The sequence below is a fragment of the Oncorhynchus nerka genome, linkage group LG16, assembly GCF_034236695.1.
Source record: "Oncorhynchus nerka isolate Pitt River linkage group LG16, Oner_Uvic_2.0, whole genome shotgun sequence".
Classification (NCBI taxonomy): Eukaryota; Metazoa; Chordata; class Actinopteri; order Salmoniformes; family Salmonidae; genus Oncorhynchus; species Oncorhynchus nerka.
In genome coordinates, this window is record NC_088411.1 from 10,952,446 (window position 1) to 10,979,999 (window position 27,554).

The 27,554-nt window shown below is 43.0% G+C and overlaps 1 protein-coding gene and 1 long non-coding RNA gene across 5 annotated transcripts; one reads left to right on the forward strand and one right to left on the reverse strand.

The window, feature by feature from the left end:
• Nucleotides 1-634: 634 nt before the first annotated feature.
• Nucleotides 635-22,835, reverse strand: LOC115144020 (uncharacterized). 4 transcript variants are annotated; one of them, XM_065002425.1, is made up of 20 exons: nt 21,795-22,835; nt 19,267-20,941; nt 14,354-14,604; nt 13,709-14,137; nt 12,941-13,360; nt 12,297-12,749; nt 11,850-12,119; nt 10,827-11,075; nt 10,438-10,683; nt 10,061-10,318; nt 9,601-9,909; nt 9,179-9,448; nt 8,564-8,647; nt 8,324-8,477; nt 8,151-8,224; nt 7,576-7,787; nt 5,017-5,270; nt 4,002-4,121; nt 1,520-1,685; nt 635-1,336 (listed from the first exon to the last, which is right to left on the reverse strand). In XM_065002425.1, the coding sequence occupies exons 3-20, from the start codon at nt 14,395-14,397 to the stop codon at nt 1,020-1,022; spliced, it is 4,329 nt and encodes a 1,442-aa protein (XP_064858497.1). In that variant the 5' UTR covers nt 14,398-14,604; nt 19,267-20,941; nt 21,795-22,835; the 3' UTR covers nt 635-1,019. The 4 variants fall into 4 exon arrangements, with proteins under 4 accessions (XP_064858497.1, XP_064858499.1, XP_029540474.1 ...); XM_065002427.1 differs by lacking the exon at nt 4,002-4,121; XM_029684614.2 differs by lacking the exons at nt 19,267-20,941; nt 21,795-22,835 and adding an exon at nt 16,728-16,806.
• Nucleotides 22,836-23,450: 615 nt separating this feature from the next.
• On the forward strand, nt 23,451-24,025 carry LOC135561164 (uncharacterized). Its single transcript, XR_010459263.1, has 2 exons — nt 23,451-23,749; nt 23,856-24,025. It is a non-coding gene; the product is annotated as an uncharacterized LOC135561164 (long non-coding RNA).
• The last annotated feature ends 3,529 nt before the right edge of the window (nt 24,026-27,554 follow it).

Sequence of the window (27,554 nt, forward strand, 5' to 3'; positions counted from 1 at the left end):
ATATAACTACGACTTTATTCTAAATATTACTATTGTAATGAGAATTGTTTGTTATTTTCTGATAACAAATGTCCATGTCCTATTCATGTGCTGTTCTAATAACCAATTTCTGTGTTCATGTGACTGATTTAACAAATCCTCACTTATCAGTATCTGCAATTTGGCAGCGCGCCCAGACCTTGTTTTGAGAACGAACTAAAGATATCTCAGTTTCAAGGTCTCAGCTTAGAGAGAAGCCTCGTGAGGTATTGGTCTGTCACGTGTTATGAACCAGTATTGGTGGGTCACATGAATTAAACAAAACGCTAATGATTAATGTAATTATGCTAAATCATGCAAATATAACTTGTGTGTATATAGCCGTATATAAGACAACTGCTGGAAGAACAGCGCGCTGACAAATAAAGGAGGATTCATTTAAGATTGACTTCGAGTGTCCCCGTGTAAGAATTTCCACGACACTATTGTGCAAGACAAATTATAAGTACCACCACCTGTCCCTGTTAATTAATTTCTCTTCACTTCACCCCAATAAGCTTCCTTTAGTAGTCTTTCAACAAAACAGCATGTTTAAAAATAATTGGATGGAGGGATTGTGATGTCAACTCAGAAGAAAAATAACTTATTTGTTTTTTTCTAAATGTTTTATTGAACTAGAACAAAAATAACAATTGTAAAAACTCTGAGCAACTTTAAAATATCATACAGGGAGAACATATTCATATCATATAAAGTACATTTGAATGCTTAAAAATATGAACACACACATACATATTTTTTAACCAAGTACACAGTGGAGACATTTGTCATGCAAAAGAGCACAAATCTGAGCAAATAACACAATGAACCTCATTATCTGACATTTGTTCAACAATGTCGGTCTGCCTTCTCCTTAGGGTTGTTGTTGCCTCCAGCCAAAACAGTGTGAAAGTTCTCTTCAACTCTCCTTCTCCTGATGCTTCTAGTATAGAACCCTGAGGGAAACCAAGGTCCTTTAAGGCTGTTCACACCACTGACTCTCACTCCCCCTTTAGCGCCACACATTGCTCCAGGAAGGGCATCAGCAAGGATGTCACTGTTTCGTCTTTGCGTGGCAGTTCTTTCATGAGCAATTGAGTGGCTGAAATGGAGCCATTCATCCCCCAGCTCTTTACCATTAGCTCTGCAAAATCGTGGAGCTCCTCCAAGCACCCCAGGTCATGGCTGGAGATACTGGGTTGTGGGAGTTCCTTTGAGGTTCTGACTAGAAACTTAAGCCTCTTGATCTCCTTGGCTGACAGGTGCTCCAGGATGCGACACAGATTCTGCAACCAGTCCGACTCTGTGAGATTGCTGCCTATTGGGGAAAAAAAAACAATAAACACACACATCCCTGGTTTCTTATTCCAAATGTTTTCCAAATACAGTGGAAATTAGCATGTTTTTGGTTTATTTGCAGGTAGATGAAAATCTGTTCAATCAGTTGCAGGTAGGGGAAAGATAGTTGTAGGGCTATAAAGAGATGTGAGATAACAGTTACCTGGCTTTAGAAATATCGGTTCAAACCATTGGCATTTCCACACCTTCTTTCGCCCCATCCTCTTGAGCTCCTGAATCATCAGCTTCAATTTGGTAACTGTATTGTCCAAGAGGACTGTAAATGTGGCATGTTGATCTGGGCCATTATGAATATGCAAATCTTTCTCCTGACAGAGAAAGGGAGGTCAAAGAGAATCACTTATGACAAACCTGCTAAATATTATATGCCCATTTAAGCATATCTAGAGGAGAAAAACCTAGTGGGTTTTAATACAAAAAGCTAAGTTATTGGTCATAGAGGACAGGTGAGGCTCAGTAATGACGTGTTGTCTCAATGGATGAGGTACTGTAAACAAACATACAAACTTTTCCTTACCTATTAGCTTAGATTATATTACATTACAGCACAGTAAATAATGAAACGTCTTCAAATCAATAAAAAAGTGGTCAGATGAAGCAGATGCTAAGCTACAGGACTGTTTTGCTAGCACAGACTGGAATATGTTCCGGGATTCCTCAGATGGCATTGAGGAGTACACCACATCAGTCATTGGCTTCATCATTAAGTGCATCGATGACGTTGTCCCTACAGTGACCGTACGTACATACCCTAACCAGAAACCATGGATTACAGGCAACATCCATACTGAGCTAAAGGGTAGATCTGCCCTTTCAAGGAGCGGGACTCTAACCCGGAAGCTTATAAGAAATCCCACTATGCCCTCCGACTATCACGTTTTAAGGTAAGACCCAGATGCAGACAACGTCAAAGTAACAACAGTTTATTAATGCAACAGGGGCAGGCAAAAGACAGGTCAAGGGCAGGGGTCAGTAATCCAGATAGATGGGGTCAACACCGGGAAAACTAGAAAACAGGAACAGTCGAGAGACAGGAACAGAGGGAAAAATCGCTGGTGGGCTTGACGAAACAAAACAAACTGGCAACAGTCAAACAGAACACAGGTATAAATAACCTTCAGGAGACGCCCCACCATGTAAGCCGGTTGGTCATTGATGAGGTGGGGGAGAGTGGTGGGCCTGGAAATAGTAGACAAGGGGCTGTGAGACATGGGTTTAACTCTGGACACATGAAAGGTGGGATGTATACAAAGGGTAAGGGGCAACTGAAGACGAACAGCAGAGGGGCTAATAATCTTGGATGGGAAACGGGCCGATAAACCATGGTGGAGAGTTTGCGGGATTCCATCCGGGGCAGATCCCGGGTGGCCATACATTCTGCCTGAGACGATACCGGGTAGCCATTGTCCAATGGCGATCCGCTTGTCGTAGATACCTGGAGGTGGTCTTGAGGAGGGCCGACTGGGCTCTCCTCCAGGTACGACGACAGCGGCGGACAAACATCTGGGCAGAAGGCATACCAACCTCTTCTTCCTGCTCAGGCAAGAGCGGGGGCTGATATCCCAGGGAACACTCAAATGGTGATAGGTCCGTGGCAGAGCAGGGAAGGGTGTTGCGGGCTCCAGTCCTGACAGAGAGTACAAGCGTCCCCGGGGCGGCGTGGTGCTAGGGAGAAGGTCAATCCCGCAGTCATTGGGTCAGTGCGGCAGAAGCAAAGTGGCCCGGGCCTTGCTGAACACGTCCTGGAGGTTCTGGTACTCTGTTAGGGCGGTGTGCAAATTGGACTGGGTCTAGGGTTTCTGGGATAATGGTGTTCATGTGAGCCATGACCAGCCTATCAAAGCACTTCATGGCTACAGATGTGAGTGCTACGGGTCGGTAGTCTTTTAGGCAGGTTACCTTAGTGTTCTTGGGCACAGGGACTATGGTGGATCTACAGCTGCATAATCGAAAGCATCCTGACTGGTTGCATCACTGCCTGGTATGCCAACTGCTCGGCCTCCTAGTACATCACTGGGGCAAAGCTTGCTGCCATCCAGGACCTCTTTTCCAGGCGTTGTCAGAGGAAGGACTTAAAAACGGTCAAAGATTCCAGCCACCCTAGTCATAGTCATAGACTGTTCTCTCTGCAAGTCTACTGTAGGTCCAAGAGGCTTCTTAACAGCTTCTAACCCCAAGCAATAACACTCCTGAAAATCGAATCAAAATGCTACCCAGACTATTTGCATTGCTCCCCTCCCCCTCTTTTACACTGCTGCTACTCTCTGTTGTTATCATCTATGCATAGTCACTTTAATAACTCTACCTACATGTACATATGACCTCAATTACCTCGACTAACCGGTGCCCCTTCACATTAACTCTGTACCGGTACCCCCCTGTACATAGTCTCGCTATTGTTATTTTACTGCTGCTCTTTAATTACTTGTAACTTTGATTTCTTATATATTATATATAAAAACAATTCAACTGCATTGTTGGTTAGGGGCTGGTAAGTAAGCATTTCACTGTAAGGTCTACTACACCTGTTGTATTCGGAGCATGTGACTAATAACATTTTATTTGATTTGATTTTAAATCATAGTCATTAACACACATAAAACATTCTTTATGCAATTTCTAACCTTGGGATGGACGCTGAAGCCCTGTTCGAGGTCTGAGGTCACTCTGTATCGGGCTTCGGGCCTTAGGTAGCAGTCAGAGCAAGCACGGATGAACTCCAGCTTCTTATTTCGCTTTATTACCTATGAATGAGTAGAGATTGATAGATACATGGCCGGCAGCATAGTCTAGTGGTTAGAGCGTTGGACTAGTAACAGAAAGGTTGCAAGATCGAATCCCCGAGCTGACATGGTACAAATCTGTCGTTCTGCCCCTGAACAAGGCAGTTACCCCACTGTTCCTAGGCAGTCATTGAAAATAAGAATTTGTTCTTAACTGACTTGCCTAGTTAAATAACTACATATTGTAAATGGATACTGACTTAAGAAAATTGCAAATCTTTTAAATTTTAGTTAAATTGAAACCGCTGTTAAAATGATGTCATGCTGTCACAATCTGATCTGTTTCAACTGTCTTTGTGATTGTCTGCAGGTGTCCCCCATCTTCCCCATTATCCCCTGTGTATTTATACACGTGTTTTCTGTCTGTCTGTGCTAGTTTGTCTTGTTTGTTCGAGTCAACCAGTGTTTAGTGTCTCAGGTCCCGCTTTTTATAGTCTCTCTTTTATTGCCCTCCCGGTCTTGACCCTTGCCTTGCCTGTCCTGACTCTGAGCCCGCCTGCCTGGCCACTGTCTGTCCCTGAGCCTGCCTGCTGACCTGTACCTCTGCCACCCTCTGGATTACCGACCTCTGACCTTACCCTGACCCTGCCTGCTGTCCGGTACCGCTGACCGACCTCTGGTTCTCTGACCCCTGCCTGCCTTGACCTGTCTATTGCCTGCCCCTGTTGAAACATGAAACTATTGTTTATTCGACGTGGTCTGCATCTGGGTCTTCCCTTCATACCTGATACATGCAGTGGTAACAACACAGATGTATGGGTTGATATTGTAATTGGATGGGGTTGGAGATGCACTGAGATTTCAATGAGCTGAAATATGGACTGAATGCATTAAAATAAAGACGTGCAATATTTACCTCAGTGTATGGCACACTGCGGGACAATAGGTACACCCAGAGCCTGTGTTGTCCTTCTGTAACGTTTAGCTCCAGGAAAAGAAGCACCTGCCCATTGATTTTTTTGTTTGTTTTTGGCTTGCGGCGTAACAAAGTCCATCTGGAGAGCCCATTGATGTTTATAATCACATGTGAATGTGTCACCCGAATAGGTACCAGAATCTCCAGACTATTGCTCCATATGTGAGCCACAGACAAGGCCTCAGCTGCGTAGACTGGAAAATAACGAGACAGCCACACCAACAAACAATCAGTTCTACCATCTTGAATATTTCCAGACGCTTTCTTACCATTTCTAACTTACACGTGTTTTGTGGATTGAAAAGTTTGAACACATATATCGTTGGGAAAAAAGGGTATTTCAAAAAGTGCTTAAACTTTTGGTATTTTATTAGGATCCCCATTAGCTGTTGCAAAAGCAGCAGCTACTCTTCCTGGGGTCCACACAAAACATGACATAATACAGAACATTAATAAACAAGAACAGCTCAGGGACAGAACTACATCAATTAAAAAATCTCATTTAAAAAGGCACACAGAGCCTACAGTACATATATAATACATTCACACCAACTATCTAGGTCAAATTGGGGAGAGGTGTTGTGCCGTGAGGTGTTGCTTTATCTGTTTTTTTAAACCAAGTTTGCTGTTCATTTGAGCACAAGTTGACACAAGTCATTTTTCCGACTATTGTTTACAGACAGGTTATTTCACTTATAATTCACTGTATCACAATTCCAGTGGGTCAGAAGTTTACATACACTAAGTTGACTGTGCCTTTAAACAGCTTGGAAAATTCCAGAAAATGATGTCATGGCTTTAGAAGCTTCTGAAAGGCTAATTGACATCATTTGAGTCAATTGGAGGTGTACCTGTGGATGTATTTCAAGACATAACTTCAAACTCAGTGCCTCTTTGATTGACATCATGGGAAAATCAAAAGAAATCAGCCATGACCTCAGAAAAACAATTGTAGACCTCCACAAGACCTCCACAATTGTAGACCTCCACAGAACCACAATTGTAGACCTCCACATCCTTGGGAGCAATTTCCAAATGCCTGAAGGCACCATGTTCCTGTGTACAAACAATAGTACGCAAGTATAAACACCATGGGACCACACATCATACCGCTCAGGAAGAAGAAGCGTTCTATCTCCTAGAGATTAACGTAATTTGGTGCGAAAAGTGCAAATCAGTCCCAGATGAACAGCAAAGGACATTGTGAAGATGCTGGAGGAAACAGATACAACATTATCTATATCCACAGTAAAACGAGTCCTATATGAACATAACCTGAAAGGCCGCTCAGCAAGGAAGAAGCCACCGCTCAAAAACCGCCATAAAAAAAAGCCAGACTATGGTGTGCAAGTGCACATGGGGACAAAGAGTGTACTTTTTGGAGAAATGTCCTCTGGTCTGATGAAACAAAAATATAACTGTTTGGCTGTAATGACCATTGTTATGTTTGGAGGAAAAAGAGAGAGGCTTGCAAGCCGAAGAACACCATCCCAACCGTGAAGCACAGGGGTGGCAGCATCATGTTGTGGGGGTGCTTTGCTGCAGAAGGGACTGGTGCACAACACAAAATAGATGGCATCATGAGGTAGGACAATTATGTGGATATATTGAAGCAACATCTAAAGACATCAGTCAGGAAGTTAAAGCTTGGTCACAAATGGATCTTCCAAATGGACAATGACCCCAAGCATACTCCCAAAGTTGTGGCAAAACGGCTTAAGGACAACAAAGTCAAGGTATTGGAGTGGCCATCACAAAGCCCTGACCTCAATCCCATAGAACATTTGTGGGCAGAACTGAAAAAGTGTGTGCGAGCAAGGAGGCCTAGACACCTGACTCAGTTACACCAGCTCTGTCAGGAGGAATGGGCCAAAATTGGATGGCCCAACTTATTGTGGGAAGCTTATGGAAGGCTACCCAAAACATTTGACAAGCTTTTGACATTAACGTTTGACATTAAGCAATTTAAAGGCAGTGCTACCAAATACTAATTGAGTGCATGTAAACTTCTGACCCACTGGAAATGTGATGAAAGAAATAAAAGCTGAAAACAATGATTCTCTCCACAATTATTCTGACATTTCACATTCTTAAAATAAAGTGGAGATCCTAACTGACCTAAGACAGGGAATTTTTACTAGGATTAAATGTCAGGAATTGTGAAAAACTGAGTTGAAATGCATTTGGCTGAGGTGTATGTAAACTTCCGACTTCAACTGTACATTAGGTCTTTCCTTGCAGCACTCGACCACACAACTGGACAATAATCAAGATAAGACAAAACTTTACTTTATGGAGTGTAGTGTCAAAAAAGCAGAGCATCTCTTTATTACGGACAGACCTCTCCCCATCTTTACAACCATTGAATATATATGTTTTACAATCTAACGTGACACAAATTCATTTAGTCTCCTCAACTTGTTCAACAGCCACACCATTCATTACCAGATTCAGCTGAGGTCTAGAACTTAGGGAATGATTTGTACCAGTAAAACTCACCCTCAGTCTCGCAGTGAAGAAGGTGCAGTTGGTACATATGTCCCTCTGGACAGCTGATCTTAAACACAGGACATGCAGGCTCAGAGTCTGTGTCAGCAAGCATGTGCATGTCCCAGTGGTCCACACTATACTCCACGGTACCTGGCTCCCGCATCCCAAATACCAGCCCTGTAGCTTTGCACTGGAACTTGCCACGAAACCCACACTGGAACCTGGGTAGCATCATAAAATAGAAGCACATTAGCCTTATATTATAAAGATGGTCTCAGGGCACAGGGGAAATGGTTATTCTAAGAAAGCCACAGTTCTGTTATTAGGAAATATTGCATGTTACATTATCATATCAGTGCATATTATGAATTTGAATTTTTTTATTTTTTTATTTCACCTTTATTTAACCAGGTAGGCAAGTTGAGAACAAGTTCTCATTTACAATTGCGACCTGGCCAAGATAAAGCATAGCAGTTCGATTGTTGGCTTAAGAGTGAAAACTCCAATTTGGAAGTAGGAGAGGAATAAACTTACTGGTTTAGATGTAACAGTAGTTATAATTGATTCAATCTATGGTAGTTTACCTGTAGGAAATCTTGTTGTTTTCTTCAACCTCTTCAACTAGCTCAGGGTTAAATTCTTTAATAATGGGTTTGGTCTGTGAATGAGAAGATGATAGACAGTACTTTACAAACCGATTGCAAACCTGACTTTAAATGGCAGTTCCTGCTGTTGCTCTTTAAATCAATCAATCTACCTTTGAAAAAACTTTAGAGGTCTCTTCTCTCACAGAGATAGAGCCCAGGTTTGTGACGCGTCGGTCCTGCATTCCAGGCACATGAGCAGGCCAAAGTTTGTAGCGTTTATCCGCCAAGAAGCTGTCAAACTCAGTGATCTTGTTGTTGCAAAGCCTGTGGAGAAAGATTGTTCTTCATTGAGACACGTTATAACTAGGTCAAGGAAGCATAGACATTATCAACAACACTCCTTTACTCACCATACAGTTTCTGTAAAGCTGTTTCCAATCATGTATAGGTTAAGTTGCACAGCTCCTTCATCAGTGATTTCATTATTGCATAGACTGAAAAAGAGATCATGGTTTAAGGGTGCTGGTCCAAAAGTGGCCAATGTACATGGAGTATGTCACCACTGAATATGTCATCCTGTATGTCATCACACTAAGGGTTAGTACTTTGAAAAATACAAAATATGCCTTCCTGTCACGTTCTGACCCTAGTTTGTGTGTTATTTCTTTGTTTTAGTTGGTCAGGACGTGAGTTGGGTGGGTATTCTATGTTTTGTGTTTCTAGGTTGGGTTTCTTGTTTGGCCTGATATGGTTCTCAATCAGAGGCAGGTGTTAGTCATTGTCTCTGATTGGGAACCATATTTAGGTAGCCTGTTTTCTGTTGGGTTTGTGGGTGGTTATTTTCAGTCTTTGTGTGTCTGCACCAGATAGAACTGTTTCGGTTGTCGGTTTGTGTTTTTGAAGTGTTCAGTTTTCCATTAAAAAGATGAACACTAACCACGCTGCGCTTTGGTCCTCTCTATCTCCAGACGACAACCGTTACACTTCCACTTAATTCAATGTACTGCATCTGAAAATACCCCTACTTTAGGACTTGTGCCTTGTGCAGATGTGTGAGCAGAAACTCCAGATGTGTGTCAGTGAGATGGCAGTCGCTGAGGTCCAGCTCTGAAAGCCCTTCTGAGTGCTCCAGAATCAATGCCAGTGACGAACAGGCCATCAGGTCCAACGGGGTATGACTGAGGTCCAGTTCCTTCCCCAGGGCTCTGGATAGTAGTGAAGCAAGTCTCTCTGACCTGCCTCCATCTCCCACAAATACCAGGTGAAGGAGCTGCAGCAAAATAGGTTTTCCAAGGCTATGAAGGAACAAAGTTAAACAGTGTCACTACTGGAAATTCAAAAGTTAAGCACTCACGAGAGTGTAACGTCTTGGCGCTACATTATTTGGATAGTCCCCTATCAATAGACTATCAATTGAATATGCAAAAACCTGCTTACGGCATCTCACCTCAAATGGACTCTTTGTAAAATGGACTCTTTGTAAAACTCCTCTAGTCCTGCATCCTCAACCTGACAGTCGTGTAGAATCAGCTCTGTGTCACCATCAGCTTTATTGATGGCTGCAGAGATGGCCCTGCAGTCCCAAGAACTGAGGCTCAAAACAGTATCTTCCTCCTGCCCTGACAGATCCATGGCAGAAGAGCAGGAGAGGTCCAGTTTGTGATTCAGAACCCTCAACAGTGCAGCGGGTGCCTCTGTTTGTGTTATCAATCCTGTCCAGGCATGGAGGAGCTCCAGGAGTAGTTTCCTGTCGACCCTGCAAGGTCGTCAGAACCATGGGTGGACATAAAATAATGTGCAATTAATTGTAATTCACTCTTTCCAATCAACTAGAAACCAAATACTTAAATCGGGTACAAGAAAAAAAAAAAACATTGACACTAATAGACAGTGATGTGGACAAAGACCTGAGTTCAGAGACCCTGTGCAGAAGAGTCAGAATCTTCCCCATCTCCTCCTTTGGAATGACAGTCCACAACAGGTTGAGTTTCACCCCATCACTGTAGTGTAAAGCAAAGCGCAGGGCTTCACAGTCGTCCTGTTTCAAGACCAGGTTGTTCAAGTTGATCCATTCGTCTGATGACCTCACTAAAGTCATCACCATGTGACCAGCACGTTGTTGGTGGATTTCTTTCAGAGCTGTCCTCTCAAAGTGGGAATTCATTCTGCAGAAAAGGAGGCATTAGGTGCTGTATTAGGTGCTACATGTTTGTTATTGGATTTTCACTGTGAAAGACAAAGATAATTGGCCCTGATAGCGATCATCATATTGTTTGAACCAGACCTTTGAAAGTGAATATTATTCAGGAACGGGAGAAGATGAGGCATGTCTTGCTGTCTGATTCTGCTCCTCCTGAGGTTGATGGTGATGGGTTGTGTGGTGGTCTTCAGCAGGTAGTGAAGCACATTCCAGTCCAGTCTACAGTTAGACAGGTCTCCATCAACCTTCTCCAGGAAGCACTGGGTCAGTTCCTCATTCTGAGCCTCATATACCACAACTGCCAGCTGTTGCAGAATCTCCTCACTTAGTCTGCCATGGAGGAAAACAGGCAGATGGTAACACACAGAAAACAATGTGGATCCTCGACAAATCAAACGGTAATCCCCAACACGCAAACCCCACATTTAGAGACATTTTGTTTGAGAGTGCACAAACTAGGTAAACTAACTTGCCTGATAGTGAGCGGACCCCGATGACACAACAGAGTAGTAAGAAGGTAACCCTCGATGGGACAGTCTGTCAGATCCAAGCTCCTTACGGTCCACACTGTCAGTAGTGAAGCTAAATTACTGATCACTCTACACTGCACCCGTTCTGTTGGATTTGGCCTAGATAAGACCAGGGTTAGCTCCTTAACGATCATTGGCCTTTTGCACAAAAGTGACATCCTAGATAGCTTCACTGTTGCCACTTCATTCATTCTGAAAGAAGAACCAAAAATGATGTTATAACATTCAAGAATAGGTGTGGGGTGGGGGTGGGGGTTACAAGCTGACATATGGAATTGTTTTAAGACAGTCATACAATGGATCATTTAGCTATTTGATTTTGAATTTCAGGAGCCCTTTAGGGATATATAAAAATTATGTATGCAAACATTATTTGTTAAAATATAGAATTTGGCCTTTAGTACCAAATCCCATACAAACACATTGAATAACACATTCATAAATGGCAACAACAAAAAAATCAGAAGGGATAGGATTTTGAAGTGTCTGTCCTATATCTAGGAGATATAAGAAAGCTCAGTATATATTTCTATATTTTTTTTTTACACATATTTAACCCCTTTTTTGGGGGTAAGGCACAAAACTACTGTACCTCCATACTTCCATTCATTTTTTACAAACCGGTACCAGTTAACTTCAGATGAGTCATCGTGCTCGTGAGAGTATCCCCTTTTCATAGAATGGTCATAATAGTTTGTAGGCCAAACCATTCAGATGTTGTTTTCGTGAGAAAAATAGATTTTTCGGGATTTTTCATGGTTTGACAAACACCGCTGTAGCTCGGCCACCTTCCACCGCAGATGTGGAAAAGCACTATAGGCGGACGAGGTGGATTGAGACGCAGCCCAGATATTTCTAGTTTAAACTGAAGGATTTTGATGGGGATTTTTTAAAATTATGTTTCTTCGATTGACGCACCACCGGTGCATCAATAGACTCTAAGGGTGTTAGTATATATAGAATTACCTAAGCTTGTGAAGCTCTTTCACTTGTTTGAAGAGAAGTTTAGCTCCTTGGAGAGAGATACTCTGTGGGGTGAGAGTGACGTCCAGTTCCTCGTCAGCAGTAGACTGGCCTAGGACTGCTCCTACTGCCTCGCAGCGTACACTGGGCAACCACCCAGACAATGTGAGAGTGTAGTGTAGGGCCTGGAGGAGACAGTGGGATAGCAGTGCATCTCCCTCAGAACCCACAGAGAGTGCATCACACATAGACAGGAAGAACTGGCAGTCACAACTGGGGGTGAAAAATCAAAAGGAGTCAAAGACACATGAAAACATTGTAATGTATGCAAATATATCAAATTGTAAATAAATGATTGGTCAATATATCTCAAAACAATTCATGTTCCATGATATAGTTAACTGTTAATTCAATAGAGAAAAACACAAGCCAGGTTGGTAACAAACCCACATGAGGTATGATATGTAGGGTAGACACGGAAGGAAACTCCTCACGTCACTCTCGTCATCTGAACAGCCCCTCAACTCTACCGGTCTCATCCCTGGTTGGAGTTTCAGCACTTCTAGGAGGAGGGAGGCCTTTCTCTCCGAGAGGTCTATTGACCAGACTGCAGGAGTTGACCAGTAAACTGGCTGTAACGCTGGAAGGACACTTCTGCCTGTTTGAATCTCATAGTCCTTCGCATGTGAGTACAGATCTAACAGAAGCATACACTTCTCTGTAGAGTCATATGAATGAGCTAACCCCAGAGCAGACAGGAGTGCCTCGACAGACCTCTGTCCACTCAGTATGTCATTAACAGCTCCTTGAAGAAACACTTTCAAAAGGAAACGACAAGACCATGGAAAAAATGTGATCCTCCACTCTTCAGGCAGCTCCCCCTCATCCTGTCTGGAGAGAAACCTGTCAGTAGAAAAACATTATTAGCCTGACATAAAAGGAACACACAGACCCAAGCTCTCAAAAGCATGTTGAGGCTAAGTGTATCCTTAGAACTTTAGCCTTAAGATGCTTCACGTTCATAATTCCACGTGGCACCTAAATTACTCTCCGTCAGCGATATGATTATAACAGAACTTTTTAAGCAAACCAACCCGAGGTGTGATATGTAGGGTAGACACTGAAGGAAACTCATCACGTCACTCTCGTCACCTGACCAGTCCCTCAGTTCCACCGGTCTCTTCTCTGGTTGGAGTTTCAGCACTTCTAGGAGGAGGGAGGCCTTTCTCTCAGAGAGGTCTACGGACCAGACTGCAGGAGCTGTCCGGTAAAGTGGCAGTAACACTGGAAGGACACTTCTGCCTGTCTGAGTCTCGTAGTCGCTCACATGCAGGTACAGATCTAACAGAAAATCACACTGTCCAGCGTTGTCCTGATCAGCAAAGGGGAAAGCTGAGTATCCACATACTGATGAAAGCATGTTTAGCGTCTCTCCTTGCAATGTTGCTGCACAGATGAAGAGATCCACAAGCACTTTGATAGCATCATTGGTGTTCGGAATGCAGTCGTTGAATCTAGATCATTTAGAATGAAAATAAATTGTTTAAAAAAAATCTAATGACAAAATGTACCCAAACACTCACAGTACAACCTCTCGGAACCCTCTCTTGGTGTTTAATAGAATATCATTAGATTATAGACTGTCAGGGTCTCTGATGGGAAACGCTACTGTCTTACACCAGATAATATTTTGCACTGAGATAGTAAGCAACTTTTCCCTTCAATCTATGCCAACGGATTAAAGAGACAATGATAGATACAAAAACAAGTCTTCTGTAGCATACTTTTTTGGGGGTTATTCTCAAAGAACCTTCAGATCCAGGGATAACATATTCAAGATATTTACACCACCATAGACTCACCTCAGCTCTGAAATGTAGGGTAGACACTGAAGGAAAATGGTCAATTCCCTCTCGCTCTCTTCATCCGACCACCACAGCTCAACTGGTTTCTTTACATTCAGAAATGTCAGCACTTGAAGGATGCCAGAGGTTCCTTTCTCAGAGAGGTCTATGTACCATACTGCAGGAGTTGTCTGGAAAACAGGCTGCAACACTGGTAGAAGTCCTTCCTGCGTGTCATGGGCCTTTGAGTACAGACTAACCACGAATTTGCTCTGTTCCTCTATAGAGTCAGAGTGAATCAAATGTGCAAGCACAGGGCGCAAACCCTCGACGCATTTCTGTCCTGTCGTCACCTCATAGAGAGCTCCTTGTATGTAAAGATCCATCTGCAATGACTTCACGTCCTCATTCCATGAATGCGTTTTTTGATCATTGAGTGGAATGAACCTAAAAGAATGTTAAGATGAGACACTTCTTGTATCATCAACGTAGGCCTAACATTAGAGCTAACATTTGTCATCATTGGAAATACTGATAGCAGCAGTGGCATTAAAACAGCATCTGTAAGTCATTCAAATGATTTAGAGGAATCTTAACCATATTCAGAATATGCTATTTGGACATTATAAAAAATCCAGCTATGTAGGCTATACATTCATTTACCTGATATCTGCAATGTTTGACAAACGGTCAAAGATGATTTTCATTGATGATGTGGTAATATGTTGGGTGCCTTGACCAACATGTAGACAGAGATGAATATGTTCTGGTCTCTTCTGCTTCAGGACCTCTTCTGCTGGCTTCCACACCTCTTGCTCTTGGACTGACAGGTGAATTTCAGATTGTCACAGTCTTTCTGTAGGCCAGAGCGAAGTGCAACTTTCCACATCTGCAGTTGTGTAATGGAATCCAGTCTAACAGAATAAAGATTAAAGACAAAAATATATATTGCATGGTTAAAAACAAAAATATATATTGCATGGTTAAAAATAAAAAAGATATATTGCATGGTTAAAAATAAAAATATATATTGCATGGTTAAAAATAAAAATATATATTGCATGGTTAAAAACAAAAATATATATTGCATGGTTAAAAACAAAAATATATATTGTACTTCTATGTAATACTGCATATTAATTATATAACTGCATATTAATGATCTAACTGAACATTGTTATTATATAGTTAGGTACATAATCATTGGCACCCTTGATAAAGAGCAGAAAATACTGTATAAATAAATAATACAAATACTGAGCTATATTGTATGCAATTTTTTGGGGGGAAATTATATTATTTAAAAGAAATATGTTTTCAGTACTCCAACACCCTATGATTGCGAGGATAACGACACTGCGCCTTTTTCTGACATGTTTTATGATATCGGAGAACACATTGAAAGGGTTCTTAAACCATTCCTCCATACAGAATCTTTCCAGATCCTTGATGTCCTTGGTCTGCGCTTATGGACTGCCCTCTTCAATTCAAACCACAGCTTTTCAATGGGGTTCAAGTTCGAAGACTGAGATGACCATTACAAAATGTTGATGTTGTGGTCTATTAACCATTTCTTTGTGGATTTTGATGTGTGCTTGGGGTTATTGTCTTGATGGAAGATTCATCCTCCTGGCAGAGGCAACCAGGTTTTGGCTAAAATGTCCTGGTACAGGGTTCATGATGCCATTGACCTTAACAAGGGCCCCAGGACCAGTGGAGCAAAATATCCGCATAACATCAAATATCCACCTCCATATTTTACAGTAGGGATTAATGTATTTTCTGCATGTGAATTGTTCTTTCGAAGGCCACATCCACTGCTGGTGTGCGTGGCCAAAAATACCTATATTTTTGTGTCATCTAAACATAGCACTGGTTCCAATCTAAGTGCCAATTCCATTTATTAAACTCCAGGCAGTGCTATGGTCAGATAACATGAAAATAGAGCTCTTTGACCACGCACACCAGTGGTGGGTTTGGCGTTGAAAAACGGAAGCATATGCAGAAAAGTACCTCATACCCAGTGGTGACCTATCATTCAGGGCAGGTGGGGGTTTGAGCCCTACATTTTTTGGACATAAACATTACACAACAAGTTGGAAATCGCAATTCAATAATGAGTTGTTTGGAAGGAATCAGTGACAGTGGCTAACTGCAAGCATTCCAGCTGGGAAGTCAGACTGGGAAAATACATTTTGAACATTCAAATCGGAATTGTAAATCTTTCTCTTTCTTTGATGACAACATTTGCCAACTAAGGACCGCCTTGCACAACAACTCTTAAATGTGCCTGGCTTTATAAATCATCCATATATACCTACAGAAATAAGACATATCCTGCTTCCGGCCTGTTTGAGCGTTTGCTTAATAGCCTACTGATTCGATGAGCACTGAGCCTCACCCAACAATTTCATAAATTCTGCTGTTTTTAATATTTACTATGCTGTAATAAAGGCTTTGCCCTTTTTTCATTAGACCAGGCCTCGGTGGTATAATTCATTATTTATTTTGTGTTGTTTATACGGTTCCAAATTGTCCGGGAAATGATGTTTATAACCATAATAACCCTCCTTTTTCCTTGACCTCCTTCTTATTGTTATTATTATTATGACGATCATTATAACAATAAGTAATGTCATTATCGTTAGCATAGCAGCTTTGAAAAACCACCATCGAGCTGTACTGTAGGCCTAAGAGCGCATCCTGTTTAGTCTAAATAGCGTAACTTACTTGGGCCTACATTTCAATATTTACATAGGCTACTGTATAAATCATTAATCATGTCATCACACAGCATATGTGTCATTCATGATGTGAAATGCAATCAAGCATTTTAGTTTTAAAATATAATAACAAAGCGACCATTGAATAATTAGCATAAACAATAAATAGGGCTAAACTGTTCCATTGCGGAAATTGCATTCACGAATGAATGCGACTGTTGCACGCAGCACTTGCTCCATACCTTCCTTTTCTTGATCTCCAGTATTTTCCACAACTAATCACAATTATTCCACACATCTGACTTGCCATTTACCTCCTGTGCAACCAGTAAACATTCCCCCGTTTCGAGTTTATTTGTCACGTCCTTCTGCATCTATTTGGCTGTCACGTGTGTTACGGTGTTCAGAGTTTGTTACAACCAATTTATTGACGTGATTATGTTATGCTATGGGTCAGGCCTCAATGGTCACTTGCATGCGAAGCATACATGTGTCACGTAAAGAGAGCAAGGGTTGAGGAAATGTTTTTTTCTAAACAAATGAGGGATTTCGGTAACTTTTCAGTCAGAAATGATTGTAATTATGTTGCAGCTTCAGCAACACAGACAGCGCTAAAGATGTGTGGCGGTCGCTGCAGCAGGGAGGAGAGAAAGACAACGGGTGCTAGTCACACAGTCACTTAACACAGCGCAGCAATTTTCAGCCAGGAGGCACAATCAAATCAATTGCGGTCGGCCAATATTACTTTTAGTCGGGGACAGCCCTAATGTGAACATTTGCATTACTATCTAATTATGCTTTCCCCAACCCACAGCCCCAACCTTAATCACTCGACCTAAACTTAACCGTTTGAGTTGTTTCTGTTTAAAACCTATAACCACGCGAAATGAACCCTGTAACTACGTTCATTAAATTCCAGCAAATCCCAAAGTGAAACTATGAGATCCGGTTGGGTAAAATATGGTGGTGCATCTTTGATGTTATGGAGCTATTTTACTTCTATTGGTCTTGTGGCCCTTGTTATGGTCAAGGGCATCATGAACATGACCAAATACCAGGACATTTTTGCCAAAAACCTGGTTGCCTCTGTAAGGAGGCTGACACTTGGCCACAAGTGGATATCCCACCCAGCAAGACAATAACCCCAAGCACTAATCAAAAATACACAAAGAAATTGTTAATTGACCACAAAATCAACATTTTGTAATGGACATCTCAGTCTCTGGACTTGAATACCATTGAAAACCTCCCACTGGGCACACACTTGTTGAATCAACGTTGTTTTCACGTCATTTCAACATGGAATAGACGTTGAATTAACATCTGTGCCCAGTGGAAATTGAAGCTGAAATGTAAGAGTATAGATTAAGGATATTGAGGAACTGGGAAGATTCTCTATGGAGGAATGGGCTATGATCCCTCTCTTGTGTTCTCCAAACTCATAAAACATTTTAGAAAAAGCCTCAGTGACATTATCCTCTCAAGGGAGGGTGCAATACACTACATGACCCAAAATATGTGGACACCTGCTCGTCAAACATCTCATTCCAAAAATAATGGGCATTAATATGGAGTTGGTCCCCCTTTGCTGCTATAACAGCCTCCACTCTTCTGGGAAGGCTTTCCACTAAATGTTGGAACATTGCTGCGGGGGACTTGCTTCCATTCATAGTGAGGTTGGGCACTGATGTTGGGTGAACTCAGAGTTCCAATTCATCCCAAAGGTGTTTGATGGAGTTGAGGTCACCGATCTCGACAAGCCTTTTCTGTATGGCCCTCTCTTTATGCACGGGGCATTGTCAAGCTGAAACAGGAAAGGGCCTTCCCCAAACTGTTGCCACAAAGTTGGAAGCACAGAATCATCAAGAATGTCATTGTATGCTGTAGCGTTTAGATTTCCCTTCACTGGAATTAAGGGGCCTAGGCGGAACCATGAAAAACAGCCCCAGACCATAATTCCTCCTCCACCAAACTTTACAGTTGGCACTATGCATTGGGGCAGGTAGAATTCTCCTGGCATCCACCAAACCCAAATTTGCCCGTCGGACTGCCAGATAGTGAAGCGTAATTCATCACTCCAGAGAACACATTTCTACTGCTCCAGAGTTCAATGGCGGGGAGCTTTACACCTTTCCAGCAGCGATGCTTGGCATTGTGCATGGTGATTTTAGGTTTGTGTGCGGCTGCTCGGCCATGAAAACCCATTTCACGAAGCTCCCGACGAACAGTTATTATGCTGACGTTGCTTCCAGAGGCAGTTTGGAACTTGGTAGTTAGTGTTGCAACCGAGGACAAACGATTTCAACGCATTACGGGTTTCAGCACTTGGCGGTCCCGTTCTGTGAGCTTGTGTGGCCTAACCCTTTGCGGCTGAGCCATTGTTGCTCCTAAATGTTTCCACTTCACAATAACAGTACTTACAGTTGACGGGGGCAGCTCTAGCAGAGCAGAAATTTGACAAGCTGACTTGTTGGAAAGGTGGCATCCTATGATGGTGCCATGTTGAATGTCACTGAGCTCTTCAGTAAGGCCATTCTACTGCTAATGTTTGTCTATGGAGATTGCACGGCGGTGTGCTCAATATTATACACCTGTCAGCAACAGGTATAGCTGAAATAGCCGAATCCCCTAATTTGAAGAGGTGTCCACATACTTTTGCACATATAGTGTATATCAGTATAAAATAATACAATATCCAAACATTTTTAAGCATACAATATAGCTCGGTGCTTTACCAAGGGTGCCAATAATGATGGACCTGACTGTATATTTACGGGATGTCATTGTGATGCATGGATGAAGTCATAGAAATAAGGCTACTATCAAGCTCTGTAATAGCAAGAAGAGTAATACCTAAGCATTGTGAGATTTTCCAAAGCCCTGAGAATCAGCCTTAGTCCTGGATCTGACAAAGAGCAGTCTTCCAGGTCCAGTTGAACATTCCTGTCTTTGGATTGGCTGATCACATATGACACTGCACAGCACTGTTGAGGATCAAGCTGTTCTCCACTGAGATTAAACTCGTAGCCCACTTTTTCTAGGAGGAGTAAGCAGGCATCAGGTGACTGGTGCTCATACAAGCATTGACAAATGAAGAGGAGATTTTCCATATCAACATCTGAATTGGATTCATCAGGGTCCGGCTGTGTCTCACAGTAGATGAATGAGTCTATGATCTTTTCAATGTACTGGTCAGATAGTTCTCTCACCTCTTCCTCAGAAATCAAGAATTTAATTGATTCAACCATGTTATTGGACTGACTAGAAAGTCCACACAAGAACGAGAAAATGTGCTTCAAGTACTTTCCTTCTTCGGTCTGGCACTGCTGAAGGACTTGGGTGATTTTGTCTGGTGTCATCAACAGAAAAACAGAGGCCCAAAACTCCTGCATTGTGTTGTGGAGAAAAGCCCAAGATGATGTTGATGTGTCCTTGGCAACAGATGACGTCAGAAAAGCATCTACCACACTGTGGTCTTCGCCATCCAATCTTGTCACGTTGACTGTTTTGCCCAGCATTGCTTGGTAAGCGCTTTCAGCAAGAGACCTGAGGGCCTCCTTTTGGCGATGCATGTATTCACCCAAGTGTTCTGTAGTTTGGTCATTGTGTATTTTCGAGATATCTCGCAAGATCTGTACATAAATTTCTGTTACAGTGCAAGGATGATCTTTAGAAACACTCAAACAGATGCAGGCAGTCACTATGAAGGCGTACATTGGGACATGACAAAGACTAAAGAGTTCAGGGTTATTCAAAATTCTGCAAATGGCATCCTCATCTGTATCAAACATCCACCTAAAGAAAGATCTGATTGACGCGTCATTGAATCCGTGTACTTCCACTCGATAAGATGGCCAGTCAGACAGAAACCCACAGTCTTCTGCCTCTGGTCTGCATGTGGTCACAATCTTAGCATCACACAGAAGGTCTTTCTCTAAAATGCGCTTCACTACAGAATTGCTGATTGTGTCCATGATTCCATCAAACACAATTATGACATTTTCAGAATTATGTTCCATATCTTGCAAAATCTCCTCAATCCCTTCCTCTGGTTTGACGTATTTGCCAAACAAAAGTGACTTCAGAGTCGTGGGGTCATCAGAGTGGGACATAGACCTCATCAAGGATTCATTGAAGTAAAACATGTAGCTCACCACATTGTCCTCTTTCTGTGCCCAAAGATTCAAAATCTCCTGGGCAACTGTAGTCTTACCTATCCCGGGTTTTCCAACCAGCAGAATTTTTTTCTCATTTCCTGTCAGTAAATTATCAGGGGATAATTTTCTCTTGAATGCTGGAATGTAAGTTTGAAGTTTTTTTGAGCGAGATTTTTTGTAGGCCTTGTTTTTGGAGATCTTGCTTTTTTGAAACAAACTTCTGTCGGGGTCCAAAACAAGAGGTATGTATGTGAATGGTTTTAATGTAGAACTGTTTTTTAGCCAATACATGCGCTTTTTTTGTCTTGCTTCATAAATCCGAATCGCTTTCAATTTCAACTGCCTCATGTACTTGAAGCCAAGTTTGGAATCTAGAAAAGAAAGATGAAGCAATAAGGAAACAAGGACAATTGCATGATTTGAGCATTAAATAAAATGTCTGGCAGATAACTGAACCACTCAAGTGTCAAATAGGGTTTTATTATAAAATGACTTGCTATCCATTGATTCTAAGAGATTTGGGTAATAATTTGCATGTACTGTATATTATAAAGCATCTATAAGCACATAATACACATTGCATTATAGCTACATGGGGTATTGTTAAAGCTTAACGATTTGATTCACATTGATACTGGGAATGTTTCGTTTGAAGACGAAGCAGCGTGGAGGAGTTAGTTGGGCTTGATGAGGTGTCATAATGTCAATCAAGATGTGTCATATCACAGAGACCACCCTCGTGGTGGGCGGAGAGAAAATGTTTTTGTTTTTAATGTTAAATTCCTGCGATTCTAAACCATTTTCCACAGGGCTTAGATCAATTTAGCCGTTTTAGAGGTCATTTCCTGCAATTATTAGACACATTTTGCTATGGCTTTATGACGTTTTATATCTAAATGACTAAAGCTCTAACAAAATCAGTGGCTGAGGAAGTCTGGTGGCAAGGCAGAGTTAGCAGAGTCAGGCACTCACTTGCTCTAGCTAAAGGGTAGAGGAGTGGGTCCTGACCCACTGTCTATAACTGAGCCATGGAGTTCTAGTAAAAATAATAAATGAATGGTTTTGGATGTTGCTCCCCTTTAAGCTGTAATAATGCTCTATGTAGCTATGATGTGATGTTTATGCTTTGCATAGTGCGTATAGATGTGTAATGTACGCTCTATAACAATTTTACAGTTGGTGTTACGTTACCGCAAATCAGATTTAATTGCCAATATCACATACCAGTAGGAGTGAAGTCACTCTGTAGTTTTGGGTCATCTCTGAAAGAAAAGCAGCTGATCCAATAATGCATATCTTGTTTGAGTGAAACTGTCCTGGTGGTGTACAATATCTTCAAAAGCTCATAGCAGGCAGCCTCCCCTTTGCAAACAGTCATGTCCAGCATTTTTCTGGATCTATCAGACTTCTCATACATGGAGGACAGATAAGATACCTCCTCCTGATGGAGCACGTTGTGCTTATGCAAGTTGTCAATAACCAGGGAGTGGTTCTCAAGGCTATCCACAAGAAGTCTTCTGCCATTTTGGATATAGTCAACAGCAGACTGTTCTGTGCTTGCCATGGCATCTATGCACCACTAGCCGACTACTACAATTATTTAAATCCCTTTATCCCACTTTCATTTAGGCCTAGGATATTTCTGACTTCGAACCCAAATCTACTAAATGTAATTTTTGCTGTTCATTTGAATGACTGATCCTTGAATAGTATAATTTATACAAGCCTTGAGGTTAGTACAACTGCAAACGATCCTTTCATAACCCAAGATATTACTGTATTGAGATGTCGTGTGTGACTAACACTTTTTAGTTATGGTGTGTGACCACAGATTATCCATTATGTTGAAGTTCAAATGAATGAGACGTACCTTCCTCGACGCATTGATACAGACCATTTGTAAATAGCCTATCTTTGTAAATGGTTCTATATTGCTCACAACTAACTGAAACATTGTAGGCTATTTAAAAAGCGGTCTACAATTCATTAGCATTATATAAATATATAGACTAAACTGTGCATTTGATTGCGAATTTCATAACGAAAATGAAACTAACTTCGAGTGACAGTGTACAACATATTTAGAATGAATCTAAACTCTAAACTCATACATATGTGCCAAAAGTCCACAAAACCGACATAAATTGACTTCCTCGTGGTGGTGGTCTGAGTGCTGTCCACGTTCAATGTCCTGTCCTGATCAGATTTGAGGTTGGTAAAAGAAAAGAAAACGATGCCACCCACAACTTTCTGGAGAAGGGTGTGCAGCAGGGTTGCCAGGTCCAGCAACAATGTCTAACCCAAAGACTATTCAAAACCCGCACACAAGATTTTTAAAACTAGACATTTTTTTAAACAGCCAGAGGAGAGTTGCCACGTTTAGCCTATAAACCTATTTTCCATAACGTTATCGAGCGAATAAAGAAGGAATATCGACTTGTAACAACATCAGAAGCTAAATTCGCCTTTCCATCAAAATAATTACTATTGTGAGCTAACGTGACTAATAAAGGAATTTGAATATGTCTCACGAATTTTTTTGTTGTTGCCTTTATTAAACTCTGCAGATCATTTTCCATCAATGGATGTTAACTCGTTTGACTGCTATGTTGTGTGCATGTACTGACATGTATGTGTAACTGATAGATGCACACACACACACTACATGTTACTGTTTTAAAATGTATGTAAATTGTATTTAGTCTGTAATATATTTTTCATTATGTGTCGTCCCCCAGTAAGACTAGCTGTCGGCTAATGGGGATCCTAATAAATAAAATCTTAATTGTCAATAAATCCCTTATGCGCATGTGCATAACTATAGATAAATCCAACAGTAGAGTTTGAGGGATGAAAGTTGGATAGAGGATCTTGAAATCTCTGTGCAAGAAACACTTGGATGAACTTCAAAAAACGAAAGTTGGGCTATTTTATGGCAATTGTTGTCACGAATCCCGTTTCCTGAGTCTGTTTTTTGCCTGTGTTCTGTCCTGGAGTGTTTTTTCCGGCATCCTGGAACGCACCCTGTCTGGTTGCCGGGCAATGTAGCCAGTTGGGAGTTCTGATTACCCGCACCTGTATCCCATCAGCTATCTGCACACCTGGTCCTGATCATCATATCTCCTCTTCATAAGCCCGGACCTGACATCCATTCCCTGCCGGATCGTTAGCCATGAACAGTATGTTGTGCCATTAGTATCAGCCTCAAGTTGGATAGAATTTGTTTTGTCGTTTTTTTTAACGTATTGCTTGCCTTAAACTTACCTCCGTTTGTTCTGTCTTCAGTTACTCACCCGGATCATTTACCCCATTCCCGCCTGGTCATCGGAGGATTCCGCTACCCCATTGGATCCACCTATTTACTCCCATCAACTCACCACCGCTGCCCGCTACGCCACCTGGATATATCTACCCATTCACATTCACTTGTAAATAAATACTCACCTTCTTCCTACTCTCCTTGTCCTGGTCTGCTTCTGGGTTCGATTTTGAAAGAACGTGACAATTGTGCCTTCTTGTGTGCCAGATGGTAAGACTACAAACTGATATAAATGGCCTATTTGTGAGATTGACTTCTAATTTCAATAGGCATAGGCTATGCCTACTAACTCAAATCTGGATTTAGGATTGTAATTGAATTTTTCCATGCTTTGGTTAGCTAGATGCAGGTATTCTATAGCCCCTGATAGCCTACAGTAGCCCGGTCAATATGTAAAATGAACAGTATAGCAGCTTGCTTAGTTCAAATTGACAATTTATGTAATTTATGTAACATGAATCGTGAGGCTATTTCGAGGTAAGAAGTGCTTCTGTTTGACCAAATAGCCTGCTGGAATAGGATACTGAGGATGGGGTCCTAATATCAATCTCTGAATCATATGTTAATAAGAAGGATATGAACTGAATAGGCCTAATCTTGTCAACAACAGCCAGTGTTTATTTAAAAAAAATGTTTTACCTGTAGACTAATCTGACTGTTACCTTCAATCTAACGCATTCTAACAGCTGATCGGCAATTGCGATAGATCACAATTGATCACTCGTCACGTTCTGACCTTTGTTTTGTCAATATTTAGTATGGTCAGGGCATGAGTTGTGGTGGGCAGTCTATGTTTGTTTTTCTATGATTTGGGTATTTCTATGTTTCGGCCTAGTATGGTTCTCAATCAGAGGCAGGTGTCATTAGTTGTCTCTGATTGAGAATCATACTTAGGTAGCCTGGGTTTCACTGTTTGTGGGTGATTGTTCCTGGTTTTTCACATTTCTTGTTTTGTTAGTTTATTCATGTATAGTGTCTTTATTAAAGTACCATGAATAACCACCACGCTGCGTTTTGGTCCGCTTCTCCTTCACCTCAAGAAAACCGTTACAGAATCATCCACCACAACAGGACCAAGCGGCGTGGTAACGGGCAGGAACAGCGCGATAACTTCTGGACTTGGGAAGAAATCCTCGACGGGAGAGGACCCTGGGCAAAACCAGGGGGGTGTCGCCGTCCCAAGGTGCAGCAGGAGAAGCGGCAGCAGGAGCAGCGCGAGGAAGAATGGACATGGGAGGATGAGTTAGATGGTAAAGGACCCTGGGCACAGCTTGGAGAATATCGCCGCCCCAAAGAAGAGCTGGAGGCGGCGAAGACGGAGAAGCGCTGGTATGAGGAGGTAGCACGGCAGCGTGGATGGAAGCCCGAGAGTCAGCCCCAAAAATTTCTTGGGGGGGCACACAGGAAGTGTGGCGAAGCCAGGTAGGAGACCTGCGCCAACTTCCTGTGCTTACCAGAGAGAGAGGAAAAGGGTAGGCACCGTGTTATGCGGTGGAGTGCACGAGCCCCTCATTCCAGAGGCGCCAGAGCTACTCAGTCCAGCGCTGCCAGAGCCCTCTCCAGCGCCGCCGGAGCCACCCGTCTGCCCAGCGCCGCCTGAGCCACCCGTCTGCCCAGCGCCGCCTGAGCCACCCGTCTGCCCAGCGACGCCTGAGCCACCCGTCTGCCCAGCGCCGCCTGAGCCACCCGTCTGCCCAGCGCCGCCTGAGCCACCCGTCTGCCCAGCGCCGCCTGAGCCACCCGTCTGCCCAGCGCCGCCTGAGCCACCCGTCTGCCCAGCGCCGCCTGAGCCACCCGTCTGCCCAGCGCCGCCTGAGCCACCCGTCTGCCCAGCGCGCCTGAGCCACCAGTCTGCCCAGCGCCGCCTGAGCCACCCGTCTGCCCAGCGCGCCTGAGCCACCCGTCTGCCCAGCGCCGCCTGAGCCACCCGTCTGCCCAGCGCCGCCTGAGCCACCCGTCTGCCCAGCGCCGCCTGAGCCACCCGTCTGCCCAGCGCCGCCTGAGCCACCCGTCTGCCCAGCGCCGCCTGAGCCACCCGTCTGCCCAGCGCCGCCTGAGCCACCCGTCTGCCCAGCGCCGCCAGTCTGCCCAGCGCCGCCAGTCTGCCCGGAGCCGCCAGTGCCGCTCAGCCCAGAGGCGCCAGAGCCCCTGCCCCTCTGTCCAGAGCCCCTGCCCCTCTGTCCAGAGCCCCTGCCCCTCTGTCCAGAGCCCCTGCCCCTCTGTCCAGAGCCCCTGCCCCTCTGTCCAGAGCCTCCGCCCCTCTGTCCAGTGGGGTCATTTAGTAGGGTCACCGTGGTTAGGAGGCCACAGAAGCGGACAAGAAGGCGGACTAAGACTATGGTGAAGTGTTGTCCGCGTCCTGCGCCAGAGCCGCCACCGCGGACAGGCGCCCACCCAGACCCTCCCCTATAGGTTAAGGTTTTGCGGCCGGAGTCCGCACCTTTGGGGGGGGGGGGGGGGTACTGTCACGTTCTGACCTTTATTTCCTTTGTTTTGTCATTATTTAGTATGGTCAGGGCGTGAGTTGGGGTGGGCAGTCTGTTTGTTTTTCTATGATTTGGGTATTTCTATGTTTCGGCCTAGTATGGTTCTCAATCAGAGGCAGGTGTCATTAGTTGTCTCTGATTGAGAATCATACTTAGGTAGCCTGGGTTTCACTGTGTTTGTGGGTGATTGTTCCTGTCTCTGTGTTTGCACCAGATAGGGCTGTTTTGGTTTTAAACATTTCTTGTTTTGTTAGTTTATTCATGTATAGTGTCTTTATTAAAGTACCATGAATAACCACCACGCTGCGTTTTGGTCCGCCTCTCCTTCACCTCAAGAAAACAGTTACATCACTTCCAATTTCATTAAACTATACATGGCCATTAATAATTGCATAATAACACAGGTGTGCCTTGTCAAAAGTTAAATAGTGGAATGTCTTTCCTTCTTAATGAGTTTGAGCCAGTCAGTTGTGTTGTGACAAGGTAGGGGTGGTATACAGAAGATAGCCCTATTTAGTCTTATTATGACAAGCTCAAATAAGCAAAGAGAAACCACAGTCCATCACTACTTTAAGACATGAAGGTGTGTCAATCTGGAAAATGTCAAGGACTTTGAAAGTTTCTTCAAGTGCAGTTGAAAAAAAACATCAAGCACTATCATGAAACTGGCTCTCATGAGGAAAGGAAGACCCAGAGTTGCAGAGGATAAGTTCCTCAGAGTTACCAGCCTCAGAAATTGCAGCCCAAATAACTGCTTCACACAGAGTTCAAGTAACAGACACATCTCAACATCAACTGTTCAGAGGAGACTGTGTGAATCAGGCCTTCATGTTCAAATTGCTGCAAAGACACCACTTCTAAAGGACATCAATAAGAAGAAGAGACTTGCTTGGGCCAAGAAACACAATAATTTGACGGTAGCCTAGTGGTTAGAGCTTTGGACTAGTAACCGGAAGGTTACAAGTTCAAACCCCCGAGCTGACAAGGTACAAATCTGCCGTTCTGCCCCTGAACAGGCAGTTGACCCACTCTTCCTAGGTCGTCATTGAAAATAAGAATTTGTTCTTAACTGACTTGCCTAGTTAAATAAAATAAAAGTAGACCGGTGGAAATCTGTCCTTTGTTCTGATGAGTCCAAATTTGAGATTTTTGCTTCCAACCGCTGTGTCTTTGTGAGAC

Bases quoted from the DNA above. Each gene is read 5' to 3' on its own strand.
- LOC115144020 (XM_065002425.1), bottom strand. From the start codon at position 14,397: ATGAAAATCATCTTTGACCGTTTGTCAAACATTGCAGATATCAG. The intron at 12,750-12,940 runs GTTGGTTTGCTT...TTCTACTGACAG, and splicing joins CCCTACATATCACACCTCGG to GTTTCTCTCCAGACAGGATG. The intron at 8,225-8,323 runs GTAGATTGATTG...TCTCATTCACAG, and splicing joins CCTCTAAAGTTTTTTCAAAG to ACCAAACCCATTATTAAAGA.